Source organism: Cetorhinus maximus, chromosome 2, assembly GCF_964194155.1.
Source record: "Cetorhinus maximus chromosome 2, sCetMax3.hap1.1, whole genome shotgun sequence".
Classification (NCBI taxonomy): Eukaryota; Metazoa; Chordata; class Chondrichthyes; order Lamniformes; family Cetorhinidae; genus Cetorhinus; species Cetorhinus maximus.
The window spans coordinates 42,940,818-42,964,768 of record NC_135880.1 but is presented as its reverse complement, the minus strand read 5'-3'; the positions used below and the strand labels follow the sequence as shown (position 1 = coordinate 42,964,768).

At 39.7% G+C, this 23,951-nt stretch overlaps 2 protein-coding genes across 2 annotated transcripts in view; one reads left to right on the top strand and one right to left on the bottom strand.

Annotated features, from left to right (window-relative positions):
• Positions 1-808: 808 nt before the first annotated feature.
• On the bottom strand, positions 809-20,427 carry ankra2 (ankyrin repeat, family A (RFXANK-like), 2). The gene is made up of 9 exons (XM_078563942.1): positions 20,289-20,427; positions 16,612-16,937; positions 13,936-14,094; positions 13,325-13,390; positions 13,085-13,182; positions 10,504-10,629; positions 8,230-8,296; positions 4,723-4,803; positions 809-2,502 (listed from the first exon to the last, which is right to left on the bottom strand). Exons 2-9 carry the CDS (start codon positions 16,898-16,900, stop codon positions 2,447-2,449), a joined length of 942 nt encoding a protein of 313 aa, XP_078420068.1. The 5' UTR covers positions 16,901-16,937; positions 20,289-20,427; the 3' UTR covers positions 809-2,446.
• Positions 20,428-20,769: 342 nt separating this feature from the next.
• Positions 20,770-23,951, top strand: part of utp15 (UTP15 small subunit processome component) — a 28,098-nt gene continuing 24,916 nt past the window's right edge. The window contains exon 1 of the mRNA XM_078563928.1: positions 20,770-20,886. The gene's annotated coding sequence lies outside the window, so the exon portion shown is untranslated. The remainder of the gene's footprint in view (positions 20,887-23,951) is intronic.

Sequence of the window (23,951 nt, the reverse complement as noted above, 5' to 3'; positions counted from 1 at the left end):
AGTCAGAAAGTTGAGTTCAAGCCCCACTCCAGGACTTAAGCATAGCAATCTAGGCAGATACTCGGGAAGTACTGCACGGTCAGAGGTGCCATTTTTCAGGTGAGACATTAAACTGAAGCCCCTTCTGCCTGCCAAGGTGGATGTAAAATATTCCATGGCATTATTTCAAAAAAGAGCAGGGGAGTTATCTCCATGTCCTGGCCAAATTTACCCCTCAATCAATATCACAAGAATAGATTATCTGGTCATTATCACCATGCTGTTTTTGAGAGCTTGCTGTACGCAAATTGGCTGCTGGGTTTCCTACATTATCACTGTGACTATATCTCAAAAGTATTTAATTGGCTGCAAAGCAATTTGAGATGTCCAGTGGTCGTGACACTATATAATATAAGTCTTTCTTTTTTAAGTTTGGAAACCTGAGGTGGGAAGGGAAATTGAAGATAGAATGGTAGTTGGGAGAGATGGAGGAATCAAAAATAGGCCATGTGAGAATGGTATGATAGTAGTTGATAACAGAAGGAGCCACCGACAACATCAGCAAGCATGTGCCAATCAGCAAGTTGTGTGGTGATGCTAGATTGAAAGGCAGTACAGTATATATGTTCTATCTTAAACAGAATGATCAGCGATCTTTGATTGTATGAGTATTCCTCATTGTATTGACTCTTCATTCAGAAAGCTCAGAACTAAAAATGTTCTTAATTTCAATTTAAAAACTCTTTAGGAGTTTAATACAGATTACAATACCAGTAAGCGACCTCTAAGTACATAATGCTATGAAATAAGATGTGCACAAAATGCCAACTTTCAAACATACTCTCTTTATGTCATTATCAGTTTGAGTCAATTACAGAATGGAACAAATCTGCAACTCTTCAATAACAATACACAAAAGGCAACAGAATAGTCTGATGTGAAATTTTACTGGACCTGGTGTGAAATGATACCATTGTAATCTAAGTTTGAAATACAGATGAGCACAACTTCCATACACATTCCATCCTAGAATTCCCCCAATATAAACAACATAGCTGCTAAATCCTTCTTAACTCCAGAGTGAATGCTAAGTAATCAAATTGCTCAGTAAACCAGGTAAGCTAGCAGGATTGCTCTCAGGTCAAATGGATATGGCCTACTTTGGGAAGAACACTCGATTCTTTAAAAAAAACTCACAACAATGTGACCAGGAACTGACCCTTTTCCAATTTTAGACGACTGCATGCTCCTTAGGAGAGCAATAATGAGAAGTTATGATAACAATTTTGAAAATTGAAACAAAATTCAAAATCCTTCTATTTCTGGGGTCAGTCAGGTGGCTGAAATGATCAGAACCTCCATGTTCAAAAATTTCTAAGTCAAGTAGAATTTCTGTTCAGCCAGAATGGGAACCATCCTCATAGGGGTACACCCTTTCCAGATACCTTTGACGTTGACTGGTGGAGTGAAAGCTTTGAGATATCCAAATGCATAGTACCCCTGGCGACTGTTATTGATTGACCAGCCAACCTGACTTCCTAATGGAATTTGGATGAATAGGCCAGTCATTGGGAACTAGAATTCTTCCAGTTATGGCTATGGAGCCTACCAGCATGATAAATTGGTAAACCTCTCACTGCTTGACCAGCCAGGACCATCCAATACGTTAGGGTACTGGCTCACAGGATTCTCTGGAGCAGTGTTGAAAAATGCCAGCTTCCACCCTCTCCCACTGTTATAGGTCTATGCCAGTAAGCAAAACGGACTGGTTAATATTGTAGGCTTGCTTGGTTCAGGTATCAGGTTACCAGTCTGACACTGATGGACGAATTAGTTCCAAATTTCCATTCTCAGGCTTCTCTGTTTGGAGCCATCTCAAACCTAAAGGAATCCCATTTACGGAGTCCCACTACACCTCACCCCCAACCCGAAAGGGGACACGGGGATAGTCATTCCAAATGCTGTTCTTGCCTGAAAATGAGTTTAGAGGTCTTCTAAACTCCAAACATCCATAGTGGGCTTACTTAATTTGATGATCATTCAATAAGATTCCTACACATTAATAAAGCAGACAGGATGAAGGGAATTCCTTCTTCTGTAGAAAGTATAATCCCCTTTTCCAATCAAGTAACCTTGGTGTCTAGCTAATCCTTCTGTACCTGAACAGATGGGCTCCTTTATGGCATTTGGGTAACATAGTGCCCCATTTTCAAATCCAATGATGTTGGTATATTAAATAAATGTATTATAAAGCAAGCCTTTAACCATGTTCACCAGCAGCGAGTCTACATCATAAGCAAACCTGGATCAGGAATAATCTTTTCTTTCTTCCACCATGCATAAATCACAACAATCAGTATGTTGATTGATATATTGTCAAAAACAAACGTTTTGGAGCACTCCCTCAAGGAAGTATGCAATGGTTCAGGTAATTTATTCTTCTGTGATTGCCAGAGGTGTCAGACAATCATTCCCTAATCTTCAATAGCAACTTCAGCAAATGAGCTTCAATAACCTGTTGAACTGAGAGGAAAATTCTAGAATTAGAAAATGCATTAATTCCAATTTCAAGGTAAACAAAAGTGCAACACTGCTTTCATGAACAAGAATGAATGAAGAAGCAGGGACACAAGACTTTGAACTGCGATATAGTTGTCTACTTTACCATTTTTACCGGCAAGAAAGGAATGACACAAAACAAAACATTTTAGAGTAATAATTAGGCATGTGAAGTTCCTCTTGATGATGTTACTAGCAAGATAGTTACTGCAAGTAGCAAAGTGGCAAATCAACTTTTCTGCAGAAGTTATTGAAAGGGTCAATTTTACACCCGGCAGTTTATAAATAAACTAAATGGCTCAAATAAATTTCTTAGTTCAGGTTATTTTTCCTGAAGATACTAAATAAATCATCCCCAAAATTCTTGGCAGGCTGCTAGGCTATTGGAAATGTGATCGTGTGGGATTTCACCTGCCACCCACTAGTCTACCTTAGCATTTGACTCCATCCCAAATTCTGGAGATGGATTCATTAATATAAAGCAGGTGGGCACCCATGATATTATGGTGCTTTCGGGATGATCACCTTCTGAGGACCAAAAATGTCCAAGGGACATCTTGTCGCTGCATTGAGTGGAGTGTTTTTTTTAAACAATCCGCCTTGCAGTTGCTGCTTGTCCAGTTCTGCGATTGACTGCCACATTGAAATTGACTTTTAAACAACTGCTGGGCCCAGGGTTGGCCTTACCGGTGGGTGATGCAGTTCATTGCCCAGGATGCTGTGGTCAAGAAGGCTTGATATTAACAGCATCGACCTCTGCAGAGAACTTGGCTATCTCCAAAGTCTGTTTTCAACAGACTGTAGAGCTGCTCAAGAAGAACAAATTTCAAGTTTCCAAAGAAAGTTCCCAAAACATAGGTAGCACTCAGGATCCTGTTAAGTGTGCGTGTATTGATAGCAAGCAGCAAGTGTGCCTTCTCAAAGTTGAAACTCAGAAAAACATATTTGCAATCGACCATGAGAGAAGGCAGGCTATCTTCCTGGCCAACCTGTCTACCATGAATGCAATGGCTTAAAATATCTTGGTGAACAAAGATTTTCATTGTTATTTATTTTAGTGTTTTAATTTAATGTTTATTTTGTCATTCAGTTCTCATTTTTTATGACTTATATCACTTTCTATTTAAATCGTTAAAACTTATGAAATTGCAGCTTTATTTCTGAAACTTTCCCTAATACTACTATATACTTAAGCTAAAAGGGTAACAAAGTACAAGTTCACCTAGGGACGCTGGTCCTGGTTGGGTCCCATCTCCATTGGGATTTAGCACTCACATGGACTGCATGCTTGCTTAATACAAGCATAGAATTCTTTGGGGGCAACGGAGGAACTTAGGATACTTAACATCACTCCACCACTGCTGCCCCTTCTAGTGTGACCATCATGGAACATGTCAGAAACGCATAGAAATCTAGTGGAATTGGGTTCTGTAATACTAAATTACACTGCCAAATTAAAGTCATTTTGGGACTAGCATTTTAAATTTTATTCATGTTGACGTGCACCATTAAGAAGCTTAAAAAATACGTGGCTACAGACCCAAATTTGACCGAATGACTCAATAGACCACCTAGTTATTTATTCCACTGCCATACTGAAGTCTGTGTACTAATGACAGCAGTAAAGGGCAGTATTTCTTGTAGCGTATCATACAGAAGTAGCCCCACCAGTAGGTGAAACATGTGTAACGTAAACGAAAAATGTTTGAACTGAAGATGGACCAGCATTGTGTGCTGACTAACATTTAGAGGAGTCAAAGGCACAGATTCGAGTCCTGTTCAACTTAGTTCCTGAGTTGAGTCATATCATATGGGGAGGTGTCATATAAAGTTTATGGCATCTCTGGCATGGGAGAGAAATTGGAGGGCAAAAATAAAATCACCTCCCTAAACCTTTCTTGATGTTACCTGCAGCTGACCACAAGGGACTGACCCTGACCTGGAAACATGTTGTGTAGCTGCCCTGTTGGATACAAAGGTGTCAAGCTACCTGGATGGAGAAGGGATTAAAATATCCCATAAAGTTTGAGTCAAGAATTATTTTTTGTAAAAGGGATATTGAAGTTATTTTTTAAAAAAGAGAATTGCATCAAAAAGTGATGTAATTTATTTAAATAAAGACTAAATTTAAATAAAAATGCATTGATAAAAATCAAACACGATAAAATCAAACTTAGTAATTACCATTTTTAAAACCTAACCCTACAGCCATATCCATAGCATTGAATCCTGAATCCGTTTCAACAGTTGGGTCAGCGCCATATTCTGTAAAAAGAGCAAGAACTTGTCAGATCAAACAACATCTTCATTTGTGAGATGTTGCATTTTTAGACCTTTAACTTGGTTACTGGAATAGTTTTTATTTACATGATGCGTTATATGGACAGCAGATGTGTTCTAAAGGATTGCTCATCAACGGAAAATGAAGTCTGAATCACTACCTGTAGCTCTCTGCTAAATATCCAGTATTTTTGCACTAGATATATTAGATGATATTCTGGTTGGAGGATGGGGTGAAGTGTTTGGGCAGTGAGACTGAGGTTAGGCGTTGTTTGAAAGCAGCAAATCCCTGGCATTGATGAACAAAGATCCTCAAATGCTTGACAGGACATGGAGCTACATTTCCTCAAAACTGATTACTAGTATAATCAGTACACCTGATTGATTCAACTCACTGTACTTTTCTTCCCAGCTCTGAATAATGCAGGAAAGGTGGTGCAGTGAAACCTCGCCTGTGAATTTAATAAATTTAGGGAAAACTTGGCAAGTCACTGACTCAAGCTTTCATGACAAGCATTTTATATAATAATCAAAAGAGGCAGCACTCATGAATGGACTACTGTATTTTGTATAGTATTTAAATGCTTTAGTAGATATTTATGCAGGCATGGCAACCTAACTGTGGAGGCACTTTGCTTTGATGCAGACAATGTATGATGTGGATCAGAAATTAAGGGAACTTTGCACAGCCAAGTCTCCTTGTTTTGAAGCACATTTCCAATGGCGAAGTTGGTCCATTCTAGGCAGTTTCAATGCATGTGTTGTACTGGACAAAGATTCATGATCAACAAGCCTTCGTGATCATGGGGTGCGCAAGATCAATAACAACTTCTTGAACTCTGTGCCCAGAATGAACTCTGCATCGCCAATGCTTTCTTTCAAGGTAAACTTCGGCCACAACGTATCGTATCCCGCAGTCATCCTAGGTCTGACCATTGGCACCAACTTGACATGGTTATCACCAGAAGACACAATCTGCCCAGCTTTCTCCATAACCGCACCTACCACAGCACAGATTGTGACACTTGACTACTCTCTTGTCAGCAGCAGAGCAAAAGTGCAACCCCAAAAATTTCACAGCTGCAAACACAATGACCTGTCACTCATCAACATCCCTGGTACAAGAAATGATGCTAAATACCTGCAACTGGCATTGGCACTCAAGCAATTGCCACCTGCTAAAGGCTTACCAGGAAATGCCAATGTTGATACTGATGAAGCTTGTAAGTCACAGCGTTCAATCATCTATAACACAGCAGCAGAAACATTTGGTGCAGGTGGAACCTGCAACAAAGATTGGTTTGCGACCTAATCAGCAGAGGTGACTTCTGTTACTGAAGCAAAAAGCAAAGGCTATCTGATGTACAATGAAAATCCAATAACTAGAATGCTGCATGACTTGAAAGTAGCCAAGGCAGTTTTGCAAAAGACAGGCAGACACTGCGCAAATAAACACGGGATCAACCTATATCAAGAAATCCAAACTGCCTGTGACAATGGAAATATACGTGGTAAGTGTGATGGGATCAAGAAGATGCTTGGTCCTACCATTACCAAAGTTTCCCCCCTGAAACTGGCAGATGGTAAAATGCTCACCAACAGAAACAAACACATGTCCCGCTGGATTGAACACTACTGTAGGCTGTACGCCCGTGAGACAGGCATAAACCCCCCTCCCAATCTGCGCTTGATACTTTCCAGTAGTTTTCTGTAATGCTTGAGTTAGGTGAAGAATCCCCATCAAATGAGCTTGAAAAGGCCACTGATTGCTTAGCAAACAGAAGGGCACCCAGCAGGAATGGAATTCCAGCCAAACTGTCAAAGCACGGTAAGTCCCATCCACTGCCACATCATCATGATTTCTTCCTTCTCTGTTGGAGGGCAGGAACTGTATAACTGTTTAAAACGCTGGTTAGGCTACAGCTAGAGTATTGCATGCAGTTCTGGAATCCGCATTATCGGACAGATGTGATTGCACTAGAGAGAGTGCAGAGGAGATTTACTAGGATGTTGCCTTGGCTGGAGAGTTTTAGTTATGAGGTGAGATTGGATAGACTGGGGTTATTTTCCTTGGAGCAGAGGAGATTGAGGGGGTCATGACTGAGGTGTATAAAATTATGAGGGACATAGATAGGGTAGACAGGAAGGAACTTTTCCCCTTGGTGGAGGAATCAATAACCAGGGGGCATTGATTTAAGGTAAGGGGCAGGAGGTTTACAGGGGATGTGAGGAAGAATTTTTTCACTCAGCCGGTAGTGGGACTCTGGAACTCACTGCCTGGAAGGGTGGTAGAGGTAGAAACCTTCATAACATTTAAGAAGTATTTGGATGTGCACTTGTGATGCCATGGCATACAAGGCTATGGGCTTAGTACTGGAAAATGATTTGAATAGTTTTAATAGGATTAGAATAGTTACGTACATGTTTGACCGGCGCAGATTCAATGAGCCAAAAGACCTTTTTCTGTGCTGTAGACCTCCATGACTCTATGACAATGACAGAGCATGCATGACCCAAATATTATCAAGATACACAAACACAAAGGTGAAAATGGAGACTGCAACAACTAGAGGGACATCTCACTCCTCAGCATCATTGGTAATTCCTTTGCTAGGGTCATGCTGAAAGGGCTCCATCTACTTGAAGACCAAATATATCCAGAAGCGTAGTTTCCACACTGGAAGATCTATAGCGGATATGATCATCCCCATTTGTCAGCTACAAGAGAAGCATTTGTAGAAGCTCATGAAAGCATTTGACACCATTAGCAGAGCAGGACGCTGCAAGATTTTGAAGAAAATTGGCTAACTACCAAAGTTCATTGGTCTCATCTGCTCTTTTGATTCCAACATGCACATTATTATACATTTTGATGGCACCACTTCCAACAGTTTCAGGCTGAAGAATGGAGCAAATTCTGCTATCTTGGGTCCACGGTGACAGACAGTCTGACTCTTGACGCAGAATTCAACACATGCATAGGGAAAGCAGCTGCCATCTTTGGCCAACTCACGAAATGTGCATGGAAAAGCAACAAACCGACCCTTAGGACTAAGATGCTGGCTTGTGAGGCCTGTGTTCTTAGCACCTTGTATGGCTGCAAAGCATGAACGACTTACAGCTATCAAGAAATCAACAATTTTCATCTTTGCTGTCTGCAGCGCATTGTCAGCATCTCATGATGAAAGACAAAATCACAAATTACTTAAAGGATATAATTGCATTAAAAGCAGTTCAGAGAAGGTTCACTCGACTGATTAAAAAAGAAAACATTTATGTTCAAATGTTTTTTTTAAAATTGCAACATTGTGTAAATTTAATAGCCAAAGCCTGTGTTTCATACTGGAATATTAAAATGATTTCTTGGGATACAGTTTAAAAGTCACATTATCAGACGTTGTATTAGCTCACCCAACAGAGTCTCCACACATTTCACATGATTTCCATGTACAGCATAAAGTAAAGGAGTTCCTCCATTCTACAAACAGAAACAGAGCAGTAAATGTTTCAAAATAGATTCCACCAAATACTTCGCCTAAATTTAATAATCAAAACATTGATCACACTAATTTCTCATAAATGGAACAGGTCAGTGTGAATACTTGGTATAAGTGACCATGGAGCCGTCGGATTGTTGTAAAAATTCAACTGGTTCAACTAATGTCCTGAAGGAAAGAAAACCTGCTGTTTTCACTTGATCTGGCCTTTATATAGCTCCGGTCCCAGATTAAATTGTTTTCTCTTATAAAAGCAAAATACTGTGGATGCTGAAAACCTGGAATAAAAATAGAAAATACTGAAAATTCTCAGCATGTAAGAGAGAGAACCAGAGTTAACATTTTTGTTGATGACCTTTCATCAGAATTTTCTCTTAACTGTCCTCTCAATATGGCCTAGCAAGCCATTCACTTGATAAATGCAGTAGTTCAAGAAGACCAACCACCAGCTTCTCAGGGCAACTAAGAATGGGAAAGATATGTTGGCCTGGCCAGTGACATGCAAGTACAGAGAATAATTTTTCTTAAAGCACCTTGGACTCTCCTGATTCTTTCCACATCCCTCAAAAACAATAACTGGTTATTAGACAACTGCCCAGCATTTTCTAAGCCCCTTCCTAAGTGGTCAGCAGGTTTTAGGAGCTCCTCATGAGCCATACGGTGAGTAGCAGAACTACTAAACATGTGAATTCTTTGCCACCATCCTCCTCACCACAATGTGGTTGAAACATTACCCATTATACAATGATTCCATCAGCTGGGAAAAGCTGATCTCTAGGATTAACTGTGCAATTCTTTAACCCAAATCATGGTAGGTACCAAGCTCTGGCTATGTGACCATATGTTCTCATTCATGCTCTCCAGATATTGCCTTCCAGCAGCTGACAGCCTGAATTTTATTAGTTGTCTTATTAGCTGTAGGACAGATGTCTACGTTCAACTTGATCAAAGGCCCAGCAGAGGGCAGCTTATGTGTTAGCTTACACCTTGATGTTACAAATACTCAAGTTCAGTGTTGTATACCAGGCTTTTTCATCATCATCCACTCTTTATCTGTTTTCCATTTTGTCATTAAATAAAGAGTGTAACATTCATACAACTGCTATACCTTACTCTTCAAACCCCATAATAAATTTAAAATACAATCACACTTCCTAGATCATCATGATAGACCATTAAGATTCACTTTTTAGTTAGATTTCTTGCTCATTTCTATTACTCCTGGTTTCCCAGGTACAAACTTCCGACCAGTTTCACATATATATTCAAAAATGCACTACGATATTGTAGCATCGTGACTTTTACATGAAATCGCAATAATAAACCGTCTGAAATTCAAGCAGCTTAGTGTAATTTATAAAATGACAATGACTACAATTGCTATTTAAAAACACAAAGCTGCTAATATGGCATTTTCTATTTGGAACTATATTTTCCAGCTTTTTCAAAACAGCTATTGAATGCTTGGGAGACAGGTGCTGAGTAATCTAGCGTGTGCAAGACCTCAGATGACAGCAATTAATCAATCATACATTATTTAGATATTGTATATCATCATCATGTATTCTACTTTGGAGTACAAAAGATATTTTAAATGATTTGGTTGCATTAGACAAAATTATAATAATAAATTATCTCAGAAAATATAATTGTACGGAAAAATCATAGATATAGCTACTACATCAAGTCAATTTTCTCATAAATCAGTAGCATTTAATAATCTCATCATTTAAAAATGAAAATTCTATTTTACCTTAATCTTTGTCTCAAAATTTATGTTATCTGAATACTTGGGATTGATTAATGAATATATTGTATCCACAAATCCTTAAGAGATATTAAACTTGGCAATGTGGGAAAACTTAATTAGTATGTACATCCTAAATGAAAAACTGCTGAAATATGAGGTTAATGACCACCCCTACTGATACTACTTCAGCTACATTAGGTTGTCAGGCTCAGTAACTGCTTCCAAATTTCTCAATTATGTCATCAGAACATATGGTTTGAATGAACAGATAGAGAGGAGCTGGAAGGGTATATTTGATAAATGACTATAAATTCAACATTAATTGCTCCCAGCTGAAGATTTTACCTTCCACTGAATTTGCTCTTGTAATTTTGCTTAAAATATTATTTCTATTTAAAAAAGAAAAATATTGGCCGATATGTTCTCAATGTTACTTACCCAGTCATATTCATTCACATCACATCCGTAGTCAAGCAGCATGTTTACAATGTTCGAGTAGCCTTTACTGCTGGCCAGTGACAGTGCACTCTCCCTCCCATTTGCTAAACGATGTGGATCACCTCCCTTTCAAAAAGAAATACACAAATTGCAGTTTAACTTCTAAAGTATGAAAGTAAAATCTGCACTAATAGATTGCCTTGTGTCAAAATAACACACAATATTCATTTTATAAGGATGAAATCATAAATTAACAAAATAGGAGTAATTATTTACAATGTATAAAAACAGTTTGTATAGATTACAGTTGCAAGATTCAGCTATTTTAGTAGATTAGGAAAACTAAGATGGCACATTCAAAGGGATATGCAATGTGATGTCAAGAAATGGCTGAGTTCACAAGTCACAGCAAAGGCTATGGGGCCTAACAACTTCCAGGCTGTAGTCCTGAAGACTTATGCTCCAGAAAGAAGGAATGAAAGACAGACTTGCATTTATATAGCACCTTTCATGACCAAACATCTCAAAGCACATTATCATTAATGAAAAATTTTAGACGTGTAGTCAATGTTGTAATGTAGGAAACATGGCAGCCAACTTGTACATGGCAAGCTCCAAAACCGGGGTGTAATGATGACGACTAGATAATCTGTTTTTATGATGCTAATTGAGGGACAAAAATTAGCAGGTCACTGCACATTATCCCCCGATCTTTTTTGAAATATTGCCACTGGATCTTTTGCATCCACCTGGAAGGGTAGACAGGGCCTCAGTTTAACTTCTCATCTGAAAGATGGCACCTCCAGCAGTGCAGCACCTCAGTATTGCACTGATTTGTGTGTTCAAGACTTGGAGTGGGGTTTGACCCTGGAACCTGCTGACTCAGAAATGAGAGTGCTACCACCTGGAACTAGCCAAGCCCCTAACCAAATTGTTTCACGACATCTACAACATTGGCATTCGCCTGATGAAGTGTAAAATTGTCCAAGAGTGTCCAGTTAACAAAAGCACGAACAAATTCAACCGGCTATTTGCTGCACCATCACCCTACTTTAATTCATCAGCAAAGTGATGGAAGGAGTGATATTAAGAGGTCATTGAATCTAGTGTGGCATCCAGCAGCCCTAGTAAAACCAGTCAATAGGGATCAGGCAAGGATGGGGGGAATCTCCCCAGTGGCTGGAGTCATACCTGGCATAAAGTCATAAAGGAAAGTGGTTGTTGGAGGCCAATCATATTAGCCCCAGGACAGTTCTGCAGTATTTCTTCAATGTATTCCATCAATTGACTTGTCCTCCAACATAAGATGGTTGATGAGTATCCCATCCACTGGCTTAAAAAAAAAACTCCCTCCACAAAAGTACTGCGGCTACAGTGTGTAGTATCTACAGAATGTACTGCACTAAATCACCAAGGCTTCTTCAGCAGTGCCTCGCAAAACCACAACCTCTACCATCTAGATGGGCAAGGGCATCAGGAGTTTGGGAGCACCGCCACCTCAACTTATATGCCATCTTAACTTGGACGTCTTACACCATTCTTCATCATTGCTGGAACTGAACCCTGAACTCTACCTAACAGCACTTGGGAGTTTCTTTACCACATGGACTACAGTGCTTTATGAAGGCCCACCCCATCTCAAGGATAACTATAGATGGGTAATAAATGCCAGCCTGCCAAGACACCCACATCTCAAAGAAGGATTAAAAACAAGGACATTCTTTGCATGTGATTCTATTCCACATCGCTGAATTTTGTTGAACTTGGCAGTCTACTCTTCTTTTCACTGCCTAATTGAATATTTAGCAAATGCCTGTACTCAGTTGGGTCAAGAGAGGTAAAAAAGCACCATTACTAACATAAATCCAGTTGCTCCTCGATGCCTTGTAGATAAATATGTTGCCCAATATAATACAATTTCATAAAGATCATTAAATTCCCAGCTGAGTTCATTCATCTTAGTAGAGATGCAATTTTGACACAATTCTTGAGATAGGTTCAGGTCCAAGTCTTTCTCAGCTGCTTGGGAGCAATTTAAAGGGGAAAAAAAAGTCTCTCACTTGTCCTAAAAGGGGTGGGTTGAATCATCCTCTGACACTCATTGTTTAAGCTCACATATAGAAAGCTAACCGCCATTAAATCATACTTGAGACAGCATCTTCAGGAAAGAACAGAAAATGAAAAAGAAACAAAAATAAACCCCAAATTCTAAATGTTGTAGGGCAGATTCACAACAAATCACAATCTTACACTGGCGCAATACACTACATTAATGGGACTTCAACGAGGAGTCTGAAATGATAATCCATTAGTGCAGTGGAATATTGGTTAGAGCCCATAGGCTGGGACTTTCAAACCACAATTCTCATGTTTTAGAATCCAGATCATCAGCTCCACCATCAGAAAATTAAGCAACTCACAGCCCACAATAAAATACACCTTCCTTGTCTATTCCACTCATCACATACAAAGCAACGTAAATCCACCTAGCTTGTCACATTTCCTCTGTTCTAATAATTTTATAATATATTCTTCATATTTATTAAAGCTATTACATAAAGAACAGAGCTAAATTCCTTACATTCTGTAGCAGAAACTCCACAACTGCAATCTGTCCATGAGCTGCTGCCCACATCAGTGGAGTAAAGCCTTGCTCATCTTGCATGTTTAGCAGATTGTCTAGAAATTTAATAAAATAAAGGCATTCACTCCAGTCTATAGTTATGTTACAAACTCAATTGGCATCAAGGTCTTTTTACAATTTCTGTAACTCACTGGTGCAAGTCATTTAACATAACAACACAAACTGTTAAGAGCTTACCTTGCTCTATACGGCTTGCCAAATAAATTAATTCCCCTTGTGCTGCCAGTTGATGTACAGACAAAGCTATAAAAATACATTAAGAAATTAGTGCACAATAGAAATCTATAAACTATTCAGCTGATGTGATGTATTCCATATACTTAACATCAGGAGCAAGCTTCATTAGAGCAGTATTTTCCTTAAGATCTACCACTAACCAAAATGACTTCCCCCCTCTCCATTTTGTTTTTTTCACCCAATTTTTCCTATTCCACTGTGGAGCCTGTCACTTCATCCACTGCATGCACATCCTGGCAAATAGTACAGATAGCACTTTTTGGAGCCTAGGAACAGTTTGACCACTTCCTCAGCTGATGAAAAAGACAAATATGAGAAAGGAAATATGATATATTCATTAAAAAATGCAGGGAAGGTGAAAACGCCCCATAAAAGAATTTGGTCCATTCTCTTGTAAAACAACAATCAATGTGGATTTTGGCACTGGTGAGTTATCTAGTCTGCATTCACTCATGTAATAAGCTGTCTGTATTATTAAAGATTATTTTAGTAGTACTTATTAAATCCAAGGTCATTTGCATGCAAATCAATTATGTTTGCACAAAACTTACAGTGCAAGAGTAAGGGTGCAGCAGAGATTTCATTTCCACGATGTTTGTTGGTAAGGGTTGTCGACTGTTTAATGGGTGAGAAATGCTTGGTAACTGATGGCGTGTAGACGTGTCTTACTTGAATTCCAGGAGAAGCAGAGGTGTGTATGTTGCACTCAGCTGCAAATAACATAAGTAAATCAACACCTGAAAACTGGAATTATTTATGAAAAAACTGACACTCCTGTTCACACACTAACTTTCATGATTCCTAGCAAATTGCAATTGTAAAGTGGTCTTCCTAAATAATCATAATGTTAGTTCTTTTGCTTTAAATTGTTGCTCATCTCTGTGCCTCTTCCTTTAAGTTAGTGACCAGGCCACAGAATAATGTTAACAACATACCCCCTTTGCCCTGCCCACACAATGTAAGAAAATTTAAGGAAGATAATTTTAACTCTGTGTAAGTGAAACTATTTTGAGTGAGTTAAAATCTTTTCCAAAATATCATCCAGTCCACTGAAGCTTGCCATTTTAGTACCCCATCTCTCCTAGCTTACTGCCAGTATTCAGAGTTTGGGAATAGGAAGAGTGTATTTGAGTTTATAGATGATGCTACAAATATATACTGAATAATGACAAGTAGAAAATTGAAAAAGGCTATAGCTTAACTAAGTGGACAGATTGATAGAAAGATGCAATTTAACGAGTCATTAGACTGGGACTACAATAGAAATGAAGGGCACTAAAGGTGGAGAGTGAACAACAGCATTAGAGATTCAGACTTGCCGATGCAAAGGATAATTAAAAGATGGATGGAGTGCTGGTCTTACCAAAAGTCACAGAATACAAGGAGCCACTCCTGTAGTTACACACAATACTGTTAAGACGTTGTGCAGAAGATCATATTGAATTTTAGTCACTGCAATTCAATAAGATAACCTGTGCCAATTGATTGCAGCATTTGTTTGTGGAACAGTGTCCACGCTTCAAAAGGTATTCAGTGCACACTGAGGTGACCCAAGGTCATGAAAGACACTAAGGGTGGGATTTTATGGTCCTGTGGGAAATTCCTGTCTGGAGTCAATGGACTTCTGCTGGTCCATCAAATTTTCTGTCCCACCCGCGACAATTCCCGTGGCAGGCGGGACTGGAAAATCCCGCCCTAAATATACATTAATTTTTGTTCATCAGCCAGGATGATACCTAGGCTAAAGGGACTTGACTATGATGAGGCAACCATTAAACTAGAGTTGTATTCCCTATAGATGAGCAAAACAAGAAAGAGAGAAAACGAGAGAGAGAAAAAGAAACTTATGTTTATTTTATGCTTTTCATCGCAGGATGTCCCAAAGCACTTTACAGCCAATAAAGTACTTCTGAAGGGTAGTCACTATTGTAATGTAGATAATGCTAATTGCACATAGCAAGCTCTCACAATCCGCAATGTGATAATGACCAGCTAATTTGTTTTGCGATGTTGGTCGAGGGATAAACATTGGCTAGGATACCGGGGATAACTCCCCTACATTTCTTCTAAATAGTGCCAATGGGATCTTTTCCATCCACCTGAACAGTCAGACGGGGCCTCAGTTTAACACCTCACCCAACAGACAGGACCTCCGACAGTGCAGCACTTCCTCAGTACCGCACTAGAGTGTCAGCTTTGATATTTGTGCTCAGGTCCTGAAGTGGGAATTGAATCCACAACCATATGACTCAAGAGGCAAAAGGGCCACTGAGGGAAACTGAGCCACAGCCATCACACAACCTGATGAAGGTGGTCTGACTGAGGTGTTCAAAATAATGAATGGAATTGGCAGATATGACAACTATTCCTTCTAATGGGGGAAATCAGAATAAGGTGGTTAAAAATAAATTCTGAAAATAGTGCATTCACATAAAGAATTTTTAGAATGTTGAATGTACTTACAAAAAGGCCACTGATACAGAATCAATTGAGGTGTTTAACAGGGAGGTAGATACTTACTTTGAAAACAATTGTATTAAGGTAGCCAGAGAAATGACAGTGACCTGTGAGCTGCCATGGCTAATAAAATGGAAGAATAGCTTCCTTTGGCCAAATAAGCCACTCATGTTATTATGTTCCTATTCATCCATTATGTTCAAAGCCTCAAATAATTTCACGTCTAACACGCTGCCTGATGTATTATTCCAAATATTCACCAGTCGTGTAAAATTCTTCCTAGTATCTATTTTAAAATTATAATTCACTAACATAAACTAACATGTCCTACCACGAACATTCTGGTTTAGTCCATCTAGAATATGCAATAGTTTTGATGAGACCCTCACCGTAAATGTCTTCTCTCCAAACTGTAGAAATTTAGTTTTTCTAATCTTACCTCATTAAGCAAGGTAGAGCAGTGGAGAGGTTTAGGGAGGTCCAGAGCTTAGGATCTGGGCAACAGAAAACATAGCCACCAGTGTGGAATGATTAAAATTGGGGGTGCTCAAGAGGTCAGAATTGGAGGAGCACAGATATCTCAGAGGGTTGTAGGGCTGGAGGAGATTAGAGAGGGGCCAGGTCATAAATGGATTTGAAAACAAGGAATGGAATTTTAAAATTGAAGCATTGCTTAACTGGGAGACAACGTAGGTCAGTGAGCACAGGCCTTTCTTCCTAGTTGGTGCTGCTGTTCTTGAGCCCGACTGAAATGTTTGTATATTACTTACCTTTAAATAACACAGAGGCGACTTCTAGGTCAGAGTTCACCTGATCTTGAATGTTTTTACTCTCTTCTTCATTCAGAGATTTCACAAATCGAGAGCAGACATTCATATCAAATCTATTGGGAAGGACAAATTTCATTCCCATGGCAACATTGTGGGAAGGACCACCTTCTGCATGAATATCTGCATGTGGCTCCACCTTGATATATGGAATTTCAGTAAAGGAGGAATGATTCTCATTTCCACCTCCGGAAGGTTCAGCTTCAGTGGTTGGGTTCCCTACTGCAGCCATTCCTGCTCAATTCAGTTGGTACAATCTGTTACTCCATCTGTTGGTACAATATTGAATTACAGGAGGTCAGCCAAGCCCACATGATTTGATCAGTTTATTAAAACAGTTCGAGGAATGCCGTACAGACAATACAATATTTGCCAAATTAGCAGCCATTAGCTCATTTGGTGGAACTCTCACTTCTGAGTCAGGAGGTTGTGAAATCAAGCACCACTCCAGGTCCTGAGAGCACACATTCTAGGTTGATGTCCAGTAATGAAAGATTGCTGAAGTGTATTATCAGAAAGATTGCCAATTCTCCTGAGCCATTTCTCTTGTGTTTTTAAATCCACTTATCAGGTCTAAGTAATTTACCTGGCGTTTTGCGTATTGAGCTAAGGTTCTGCCTATTTATTCCAGTGATTCAGGTGAACATTAGTGACACTATTTGAAGAACAGTAGGTTCAAGAAAACAGCTCACCACCATTCTTTTAAGGGGAACTAGAGATGGGCAATAAATGCTGGCCTCGCTAATGATGCCCAAAAACTGAGAATGAATTTAAAAACAATTCTATCTATACAGCTCCATTTCCTCTCATATCATATAGCTGTTTTTTTGCACCAAGCTTGTCATTCTTTATCTATCCAATTAGTCACTTTTTCACAGACTAGTAACATCATCAAGCACAAAATGCCTTTAATATTTCCATGCTTGTTGTCCTTGATTATCTCATCTATCACTAAATGCTAAGATTTCTTTAATTCAGCAGATGAATTAAGAGTTTGTCTACAACCAACATTAGGCAAGCTAATCTATAGTTGCCAAGTTTATTATTTTCTCCCTTTTGAATAGGGGCGTTATATTAGTTATGCCCCCAGTCTCCGCACAATTTGCTTATCTAAGGGAGAAATGAAAAATTTTCACATCATCTGCTATCACCTCACCAACTAGTTGCTTGCCATCACGGTACAGTAACTTACTCACCTTTAGATCTGCTAATTTGTTCAGAACCAATTACTTTTCTACAGTAACTTGAACATTTTTCCCATATTCTTTCTTAGTAAATCTTCATTCTCACTTTCACTATCATTTGTAAAAACTGATGCAAAATATACATTTAGTGTCTCTTCTTTACCTTCATGAGTCACAGGTAAATTGTCCTCTTCAATCTTAAGTGGTCTTATCCTCTCTTTTTCTGCATTTCATTTCCCCTTGTTTGCTCTTGGTTACCCTCCTCCAGGATGTTGTCATTGTCATGGGTATTGGTACTTAAAAATTGCCAACTATACCTCATGTACACTCCTTATCTTTCAAATTTCACTGGGGGATCTCTTGCTGCTAAAGACTAATTACAGTAATAAATTCAAATTTATAGAGTCTTAATTTACATAATAGTCTAACTGCCAGGGGAAAAAAAATAGTCAATGAGAAAAATACTATTAAGGCGAGCAATCAATTAATTCATTACTAGCTCAATTCAGCGATATCCAAGGTATCAAAAAATTTAAAATAAAAATGACAAATGCAAAAAAAAACTCAGTAGACTAGTTCTGATGATAGGTCATCAACTTGAAATACTAATTCTGTACTTCTCTCCACAGATATCTTTTCTTTATATCCTGTAAGGAGACATCGGCTTGCCCCAGGGTCATCAACTCTCAAAAAATTTAAGAAAGTGCTCCCTTTAGATATTATTTGCATTATTCACTGCTCCTTATTAAAGACATGACATGATAAAACACTGGTTTGACCTCAACTGGAGCTTGCATCCAATTATAACACTGTACTTTAGGAAGGATGTGAAGGCTTTAGACAGAGTGCGGAAACTATTTACAACAATAGTTCCAGAGCTGAGGAATTTCAATTGCAAGTAAAGATTGGAGAAGCTGTGGTTGTTCATCTTTGAGCAGGGAAGGCTGAGAGGAGATTTGATAGATTGTTCAAAGTAATGATGGATCTAGACAGAGTAGATAGATTAGATAGAGAGAAACTGATTTCACTGGCGAAAGGGCTGAGAACCAGAGGAAATTAAATTTAAAGTGATTTGCAGAAGAACCAAAGGAAAAATGAAGGAGAAAAATCTTTTCACACAGCAAATGTTTAGGATCTGGAATGCACTGCTTGAGAATGTGTTGGAGGCAGATTCAACAGTGGCTTTCACAAAGGGAATTGGGATAAGGATCTGAAGGGAAAAATGTTATAGGGCTATGAGAAAAGGGCAGAGCAATGGGACTAGCTAAGTTGCTTTGGCAAAGAACCAGCATGGACACCGCAAGCTACTTCTTCAAGGATATTCTGGTGCAGACAAAGTCATGGAAGGGAGCATGCAGCCAGAGAAACTCCCTCCAGGGGTTATATCCAACCTGGATCTGTAGATGGCTACCCTGGGAACGCACCAAAGCAGACCCAGAAAAAAGTCCTCTCACTTGTTCATCCTGCCTCTCCACCACCAAGTGGCCAAAAAACAGGAGCTTGGGACACAGATGCATCTGGTCTGCTGAGTGTTTCCAGAATTTTCTGTCTTTTAGTTCAGATTTCTAATATCCATGGTATTTTGCTTTAGTATCATTAGTTTAAAGTTGTTCCACATATTGATTGACTTTAATATAATTCACTTCAGCTAAAATACGATAAAATAATTTACATAATATATTGCCTTTCATATAGAAAAATGTGTCCAAAGATACTTCACAGAAGGATAAAAATAAAAGCTGAGCCAAATAAGGAGATATTAGGAGACAGTTGGTCGAAGATGTGTTTTAATGAGGATCTTAAATGAGGAAAAAGAGATGGAAAGGCAGAGAGGTTTAGGAGGAGCCTAAACAGTCGAAAGCACAGCCCCAACAGTTGAATGAAGGGTGTAATAGAGACACAAGTGGCCAGAATAAGAGGAACGCAGAGTTCTTGGACTGTTATAAGGCTGGAGGTAGTTACAGAGAAAGACCATGAAATGTGAAAACTTATGACTTTTTCCCCAACATTCCTAATTAGGCTAAAAGTGGGTTTTCACACTCCATTGGTGTCTCACTACTCCATCACCCCGACACACATCTGCACACTTGTAATCATTTTGTTTTAACGGGTCTGTTGTGGTGCTCTCAGATCTGAAAAATAAATAAGGTTGATCAAACGGGTTGCGAGCTCCTATTCCTAACAGCTATGCATAAACTTCAGGCCTCTCTAAGTGTACAGAACAGTGACAGGAGGGATCCTCATCAAGTCTGATTTCAGGACCCACTGATACAGGGCGGGCGGCTACCATATCAACAATCCCCCCCCTCCCCCACCCCCACTCCCACTCCGTTAATTTTACCACAAGGGGTTGGGCCGGCTGCCTGTTCAAGTTTAATTTATGAAGGGCAATGAGTGCCGACCTGTAAATGCTTCGACTGAATCAGTGTTACTTACCTTTGAGGACCCCCAACTTAGTGGGTCCGCTCTTTAAATGTCACCAGAAGATTCCTCTCCCCCTTCCCATGAGCCCCAGCATAGCCAATGTCCGTATCAATAAAGTTTGTTCAAACTTTACACCCGTCGGCTCTGACAGAGGAAGCTTAGCTTTTTTTTCCAGAAAACAACAGAGGAAAGGTCATTGACCTGGAACATTAACTCTCTCTCTCTCTCTCCACATAGATGCCCTCCTGCTCTTGCTGAGTATTTCCAGCATTTTCGGACAAGTTCCGATAATGCTTGTTGGTCTCGGCGCCATCTTTGTGTGGGGCATTCTCTTTTCTCAAGAAGAAATTCTCTCGCTCCACTGGGTCAGAAGCTTCAGCTTACATTTGAATGGCTTGAACATGGGAACATGTACAGTTTGACAAGGAGAATTCACATGCTACTTTAACACAGAAGCAAACCTCATACGTTGCTGTCCATGTGTTGGTACTGATAAAGTTGATTGAGAGGGGCGGAGATGACGTAGCGGGGGTGGCATGGCGGCTATCGGTGGCGAAAGAGTGTGAGTGGAGCCGCGTGAGTGGCAGCGCGGGCCGGTGCCCTGGTGACGGTTAGTGTTTAAAAGGCCGTTGGCGTTTGAATGACTCTACGTAATTAAACGGTCTCTGGGCCGCGGGAGCTGGCTCCAGCGCTGCTTTAGGTTTTGCGAGATGCGCTGTGCGACGGGGGTTAGATTGTTACCAGCATCACTCCGCCCGCAGATTCCTTACCCCCTCCCCCCCGGTAAAGGCGCAGTGATCCTCATTCTGTAGTTGGCGAGGTGTCCAGTATTATTTCTCTACCTCCGACCCAAGCGCTAGCCGGTAGAAGCGATTTATGATGCTCTAAAGGCAGACCGAAACGTTACCGGGTCTATTCCCCCCTTTTAACATCATAGGATGGTTATACAGCATAGAAAGAGGCCATTCGGCCTCCTGTCCTGTCCTTGCCGACTGTCTGCAAGAGCAACTTACCTAGTTCCACTCCCCCCCCCCCCCCCCCCTTTTACTCAAAGTGCTGCAATTTTTTTGTTTCGTTTCAGATGTTTATCTTATTCCTTTTTGAAAGCCACTATTGAATTTGGCTGTACCAACATTTCAGGGTGCATCCTATTCCAGATCCTATCCACTCTGTGCAATAAAAGATTTTCCTCATGCTGCCTTTAGTTCTTTTTGCCATTCGCCTTACATTAGCATCATCTGATTCTTGACCCTTCTGAAAATAGAAACAGTTTCTCTCTGCCTGCTATAATTTTTATAATAATCAGTGATCTAGGGAATACTTTTTTTGATGGTGATAAACTGAGTTAGCAGCCTCTCATTCATTGTGCTACTTAGAACCATAGAACACTACAGCACAGAAAACAGGCCATTCGGCCCTTCTAGTCTGTGCTGAAATATTATTCCGCTAGTCCCATTGACCTGCACCTAGTCCATAACCCTCCAGACCTCTCCCATCCATGTATCTATCCAATTTATTTACCACGTCAGATGGTATCTCGTTCCACACTCTCACTACTCTCTGAGTGAAGAAGTTCCCCCTAATGTTCCCTACTCTCTCTACATCTCTTGATTTTGAACACCTCTATCATGTCTCCTCTCAACCTCCTCTCTTTAAGAAAACAACCCCAGCTTCTCCAATCTATCCATGTAACTTTAGTCCCTCGTCCCCAGAATCATTCTTGCAAATATTTTCTGTGCCCTCTCCATTTATTGCAATGCTCTATTCTTCACAGCTGCAGCTTAAAGATCAACTAGGAGCAAGCACTTTGTTCGGGATGGGGTTGGGGTGAACAGCTGCCTTGGTGATCTCAACAGGCTGGTGTCATCACTTGTCATTCACTGGGCAGAAGGCTATGGGAGCCACTCTGGACACTTGAGCACATCATCTGGGCTGATACTTTGGTGCAGCACTGTTGGAGGTGCTGTCTTTTGGATGTGACATTAGCGTGAGGCCCCATCTGCCCTCAGATGGATATAAGGATCCCATTACACTATTTCCAGTAGAACAGGGGCTTTCCCCCCAGTATCCTGACCAATGTCTAGCTTTCAACCAACATCAGTAGTATATTAGCAATGGATAGACGATTGGTTAACAGACAGGAAGCACAGATGGGGATAAACATGGCATTTTCAAGTTCTTAGACTGTGACTAGTGAAATGCCACAAGGACCACAGCTATTTATAATCTAAGTTAATGACTGCTGAATAGACCAAGAATAATGTACCTTAAGTTTGCTGACAATACAAAACTAGGTAGAAATGTAAGCTTGAGAAGGACACCGGAGTCTGCCAAGAGGTGTAGATAGGTTATGTGAGTGAGCGACAAGGTGGCAGATGGGGGATAATGTGGGGAAGTGTGACTTGGAACAACAACTTTCAATCACAATCACATACTATCTTTAACACCAAAGACGTTACAAGTTGTTTTATACAGGAGAGAAATAGATAAAAAGTTGAGCAGGGTGAGCCCTGGTGAAAATTGAAAAAGGTGACCTAAAACTTGGTCAGAAAGATGGATTTTGAGAAATTTTTTAAAGGGTGAGGTAAAAAGAAGAGGAATCAAGAGTTTGCATGGACATCCAGAGAACAGGTGAATAGAATTACAGCGCAGAAACAGGTAATTTGGCCAAACTATTCTGGTGGTTATACTGTTCGAGTCTCCTCTCATTCCATCTGCATCATCTCAACCTTTCAGCATCTCTTTCTATTCCCTTTTCCTTCATATGCTTAACATGTTTCCCTTTGAAAGCATCCAAGCCCCTGGCCTTAACCACTTTTTATGATAGAGCGTTCCACATTCTAACTACTCTGAGGATAGAAACTTCTTATTTCCCTGTTAGATTTATTAGTAACTACCTTGTATTCATGTCTTGCATTTCTGAAACTGAGGCAGTCTCACTGCTTTATAAAGAAATTATATAGACAGGATTGGAATGCATCTTTTACTTTCAGCTGTCTAAAATCCCTAGAAATCCTTCACTTAACTAATTTCTCCTCTTTTTGATAGCCTCAAAAACTATTTTTTTAACCTTGCTTCTGGTTCTGCTAAACTGCTGCTCCTTCGAATGCTTTTTATGTTTAAAGGTGCTACAATAAATGCAAAATGTTTGTGATGTCAGTGGGTATAGCAGAGGATGCTCAGAATCAGCTGGATGTTGTGATATTTTTTAAAATGGTAATTTGTTCTCTTCCCTAGTGATGGACTGTTTGTAGGCCCTTGAGCTTCTGTAGAATGGTTCACAGCAGGAAAAAGAAGCCCAATTGTGTTTTTAAGTCCAAGTTCTTACTACGTTAAAAGAGATGCTGAAACTAGCAATGAAATGTGGTTGAAAATTGATCAAGCAATTCATATTTATGACAGTATTATAGGCCTCCAAAGATGGGGAACCTTGATTTACACCATGTCCAGAAAAGTTTACTGTTTGCACTGCAGTATAATGTTCTTATACTCTCTTTTATCCTAATCAAATCTTTATTAAACTATTTAAAGGAGTTGAATGATAATCGTGACAAGGCTTAAAGAAGCTGCTGGTCTGTTTGTGATATCCACTTTCAAACCTAAATTGCAGACCTGTGAGATACGGTCTCTAGTCAGTAAGCCATGTCAGCTTTATTGTAAGCGCTTAGTTTTGTA

Coding starts and splice junctions, on each gene's coding strand:
- ankra2 (XM_078563942.1), bottom strand. CDS start 16,900: ATGGCTGCAGTAGGGAACCCAACCACTGAAGCTGAACCTTCCGGAGGT. Junction 13,183..13,324: donor GGCAAGCCGTATAGAGCAAG/GTAAGCTCTTAA, acceptor TTAAATTTCTAG/ACAATCTGCTAAACATGCAA. Junction 8,297..10,503: donor ATGTGAATGAATATGACTGG/GTAAGTAACATT, acceptor TTCTGTTTGTAG/AATGGAGGAACTCCTTTACT.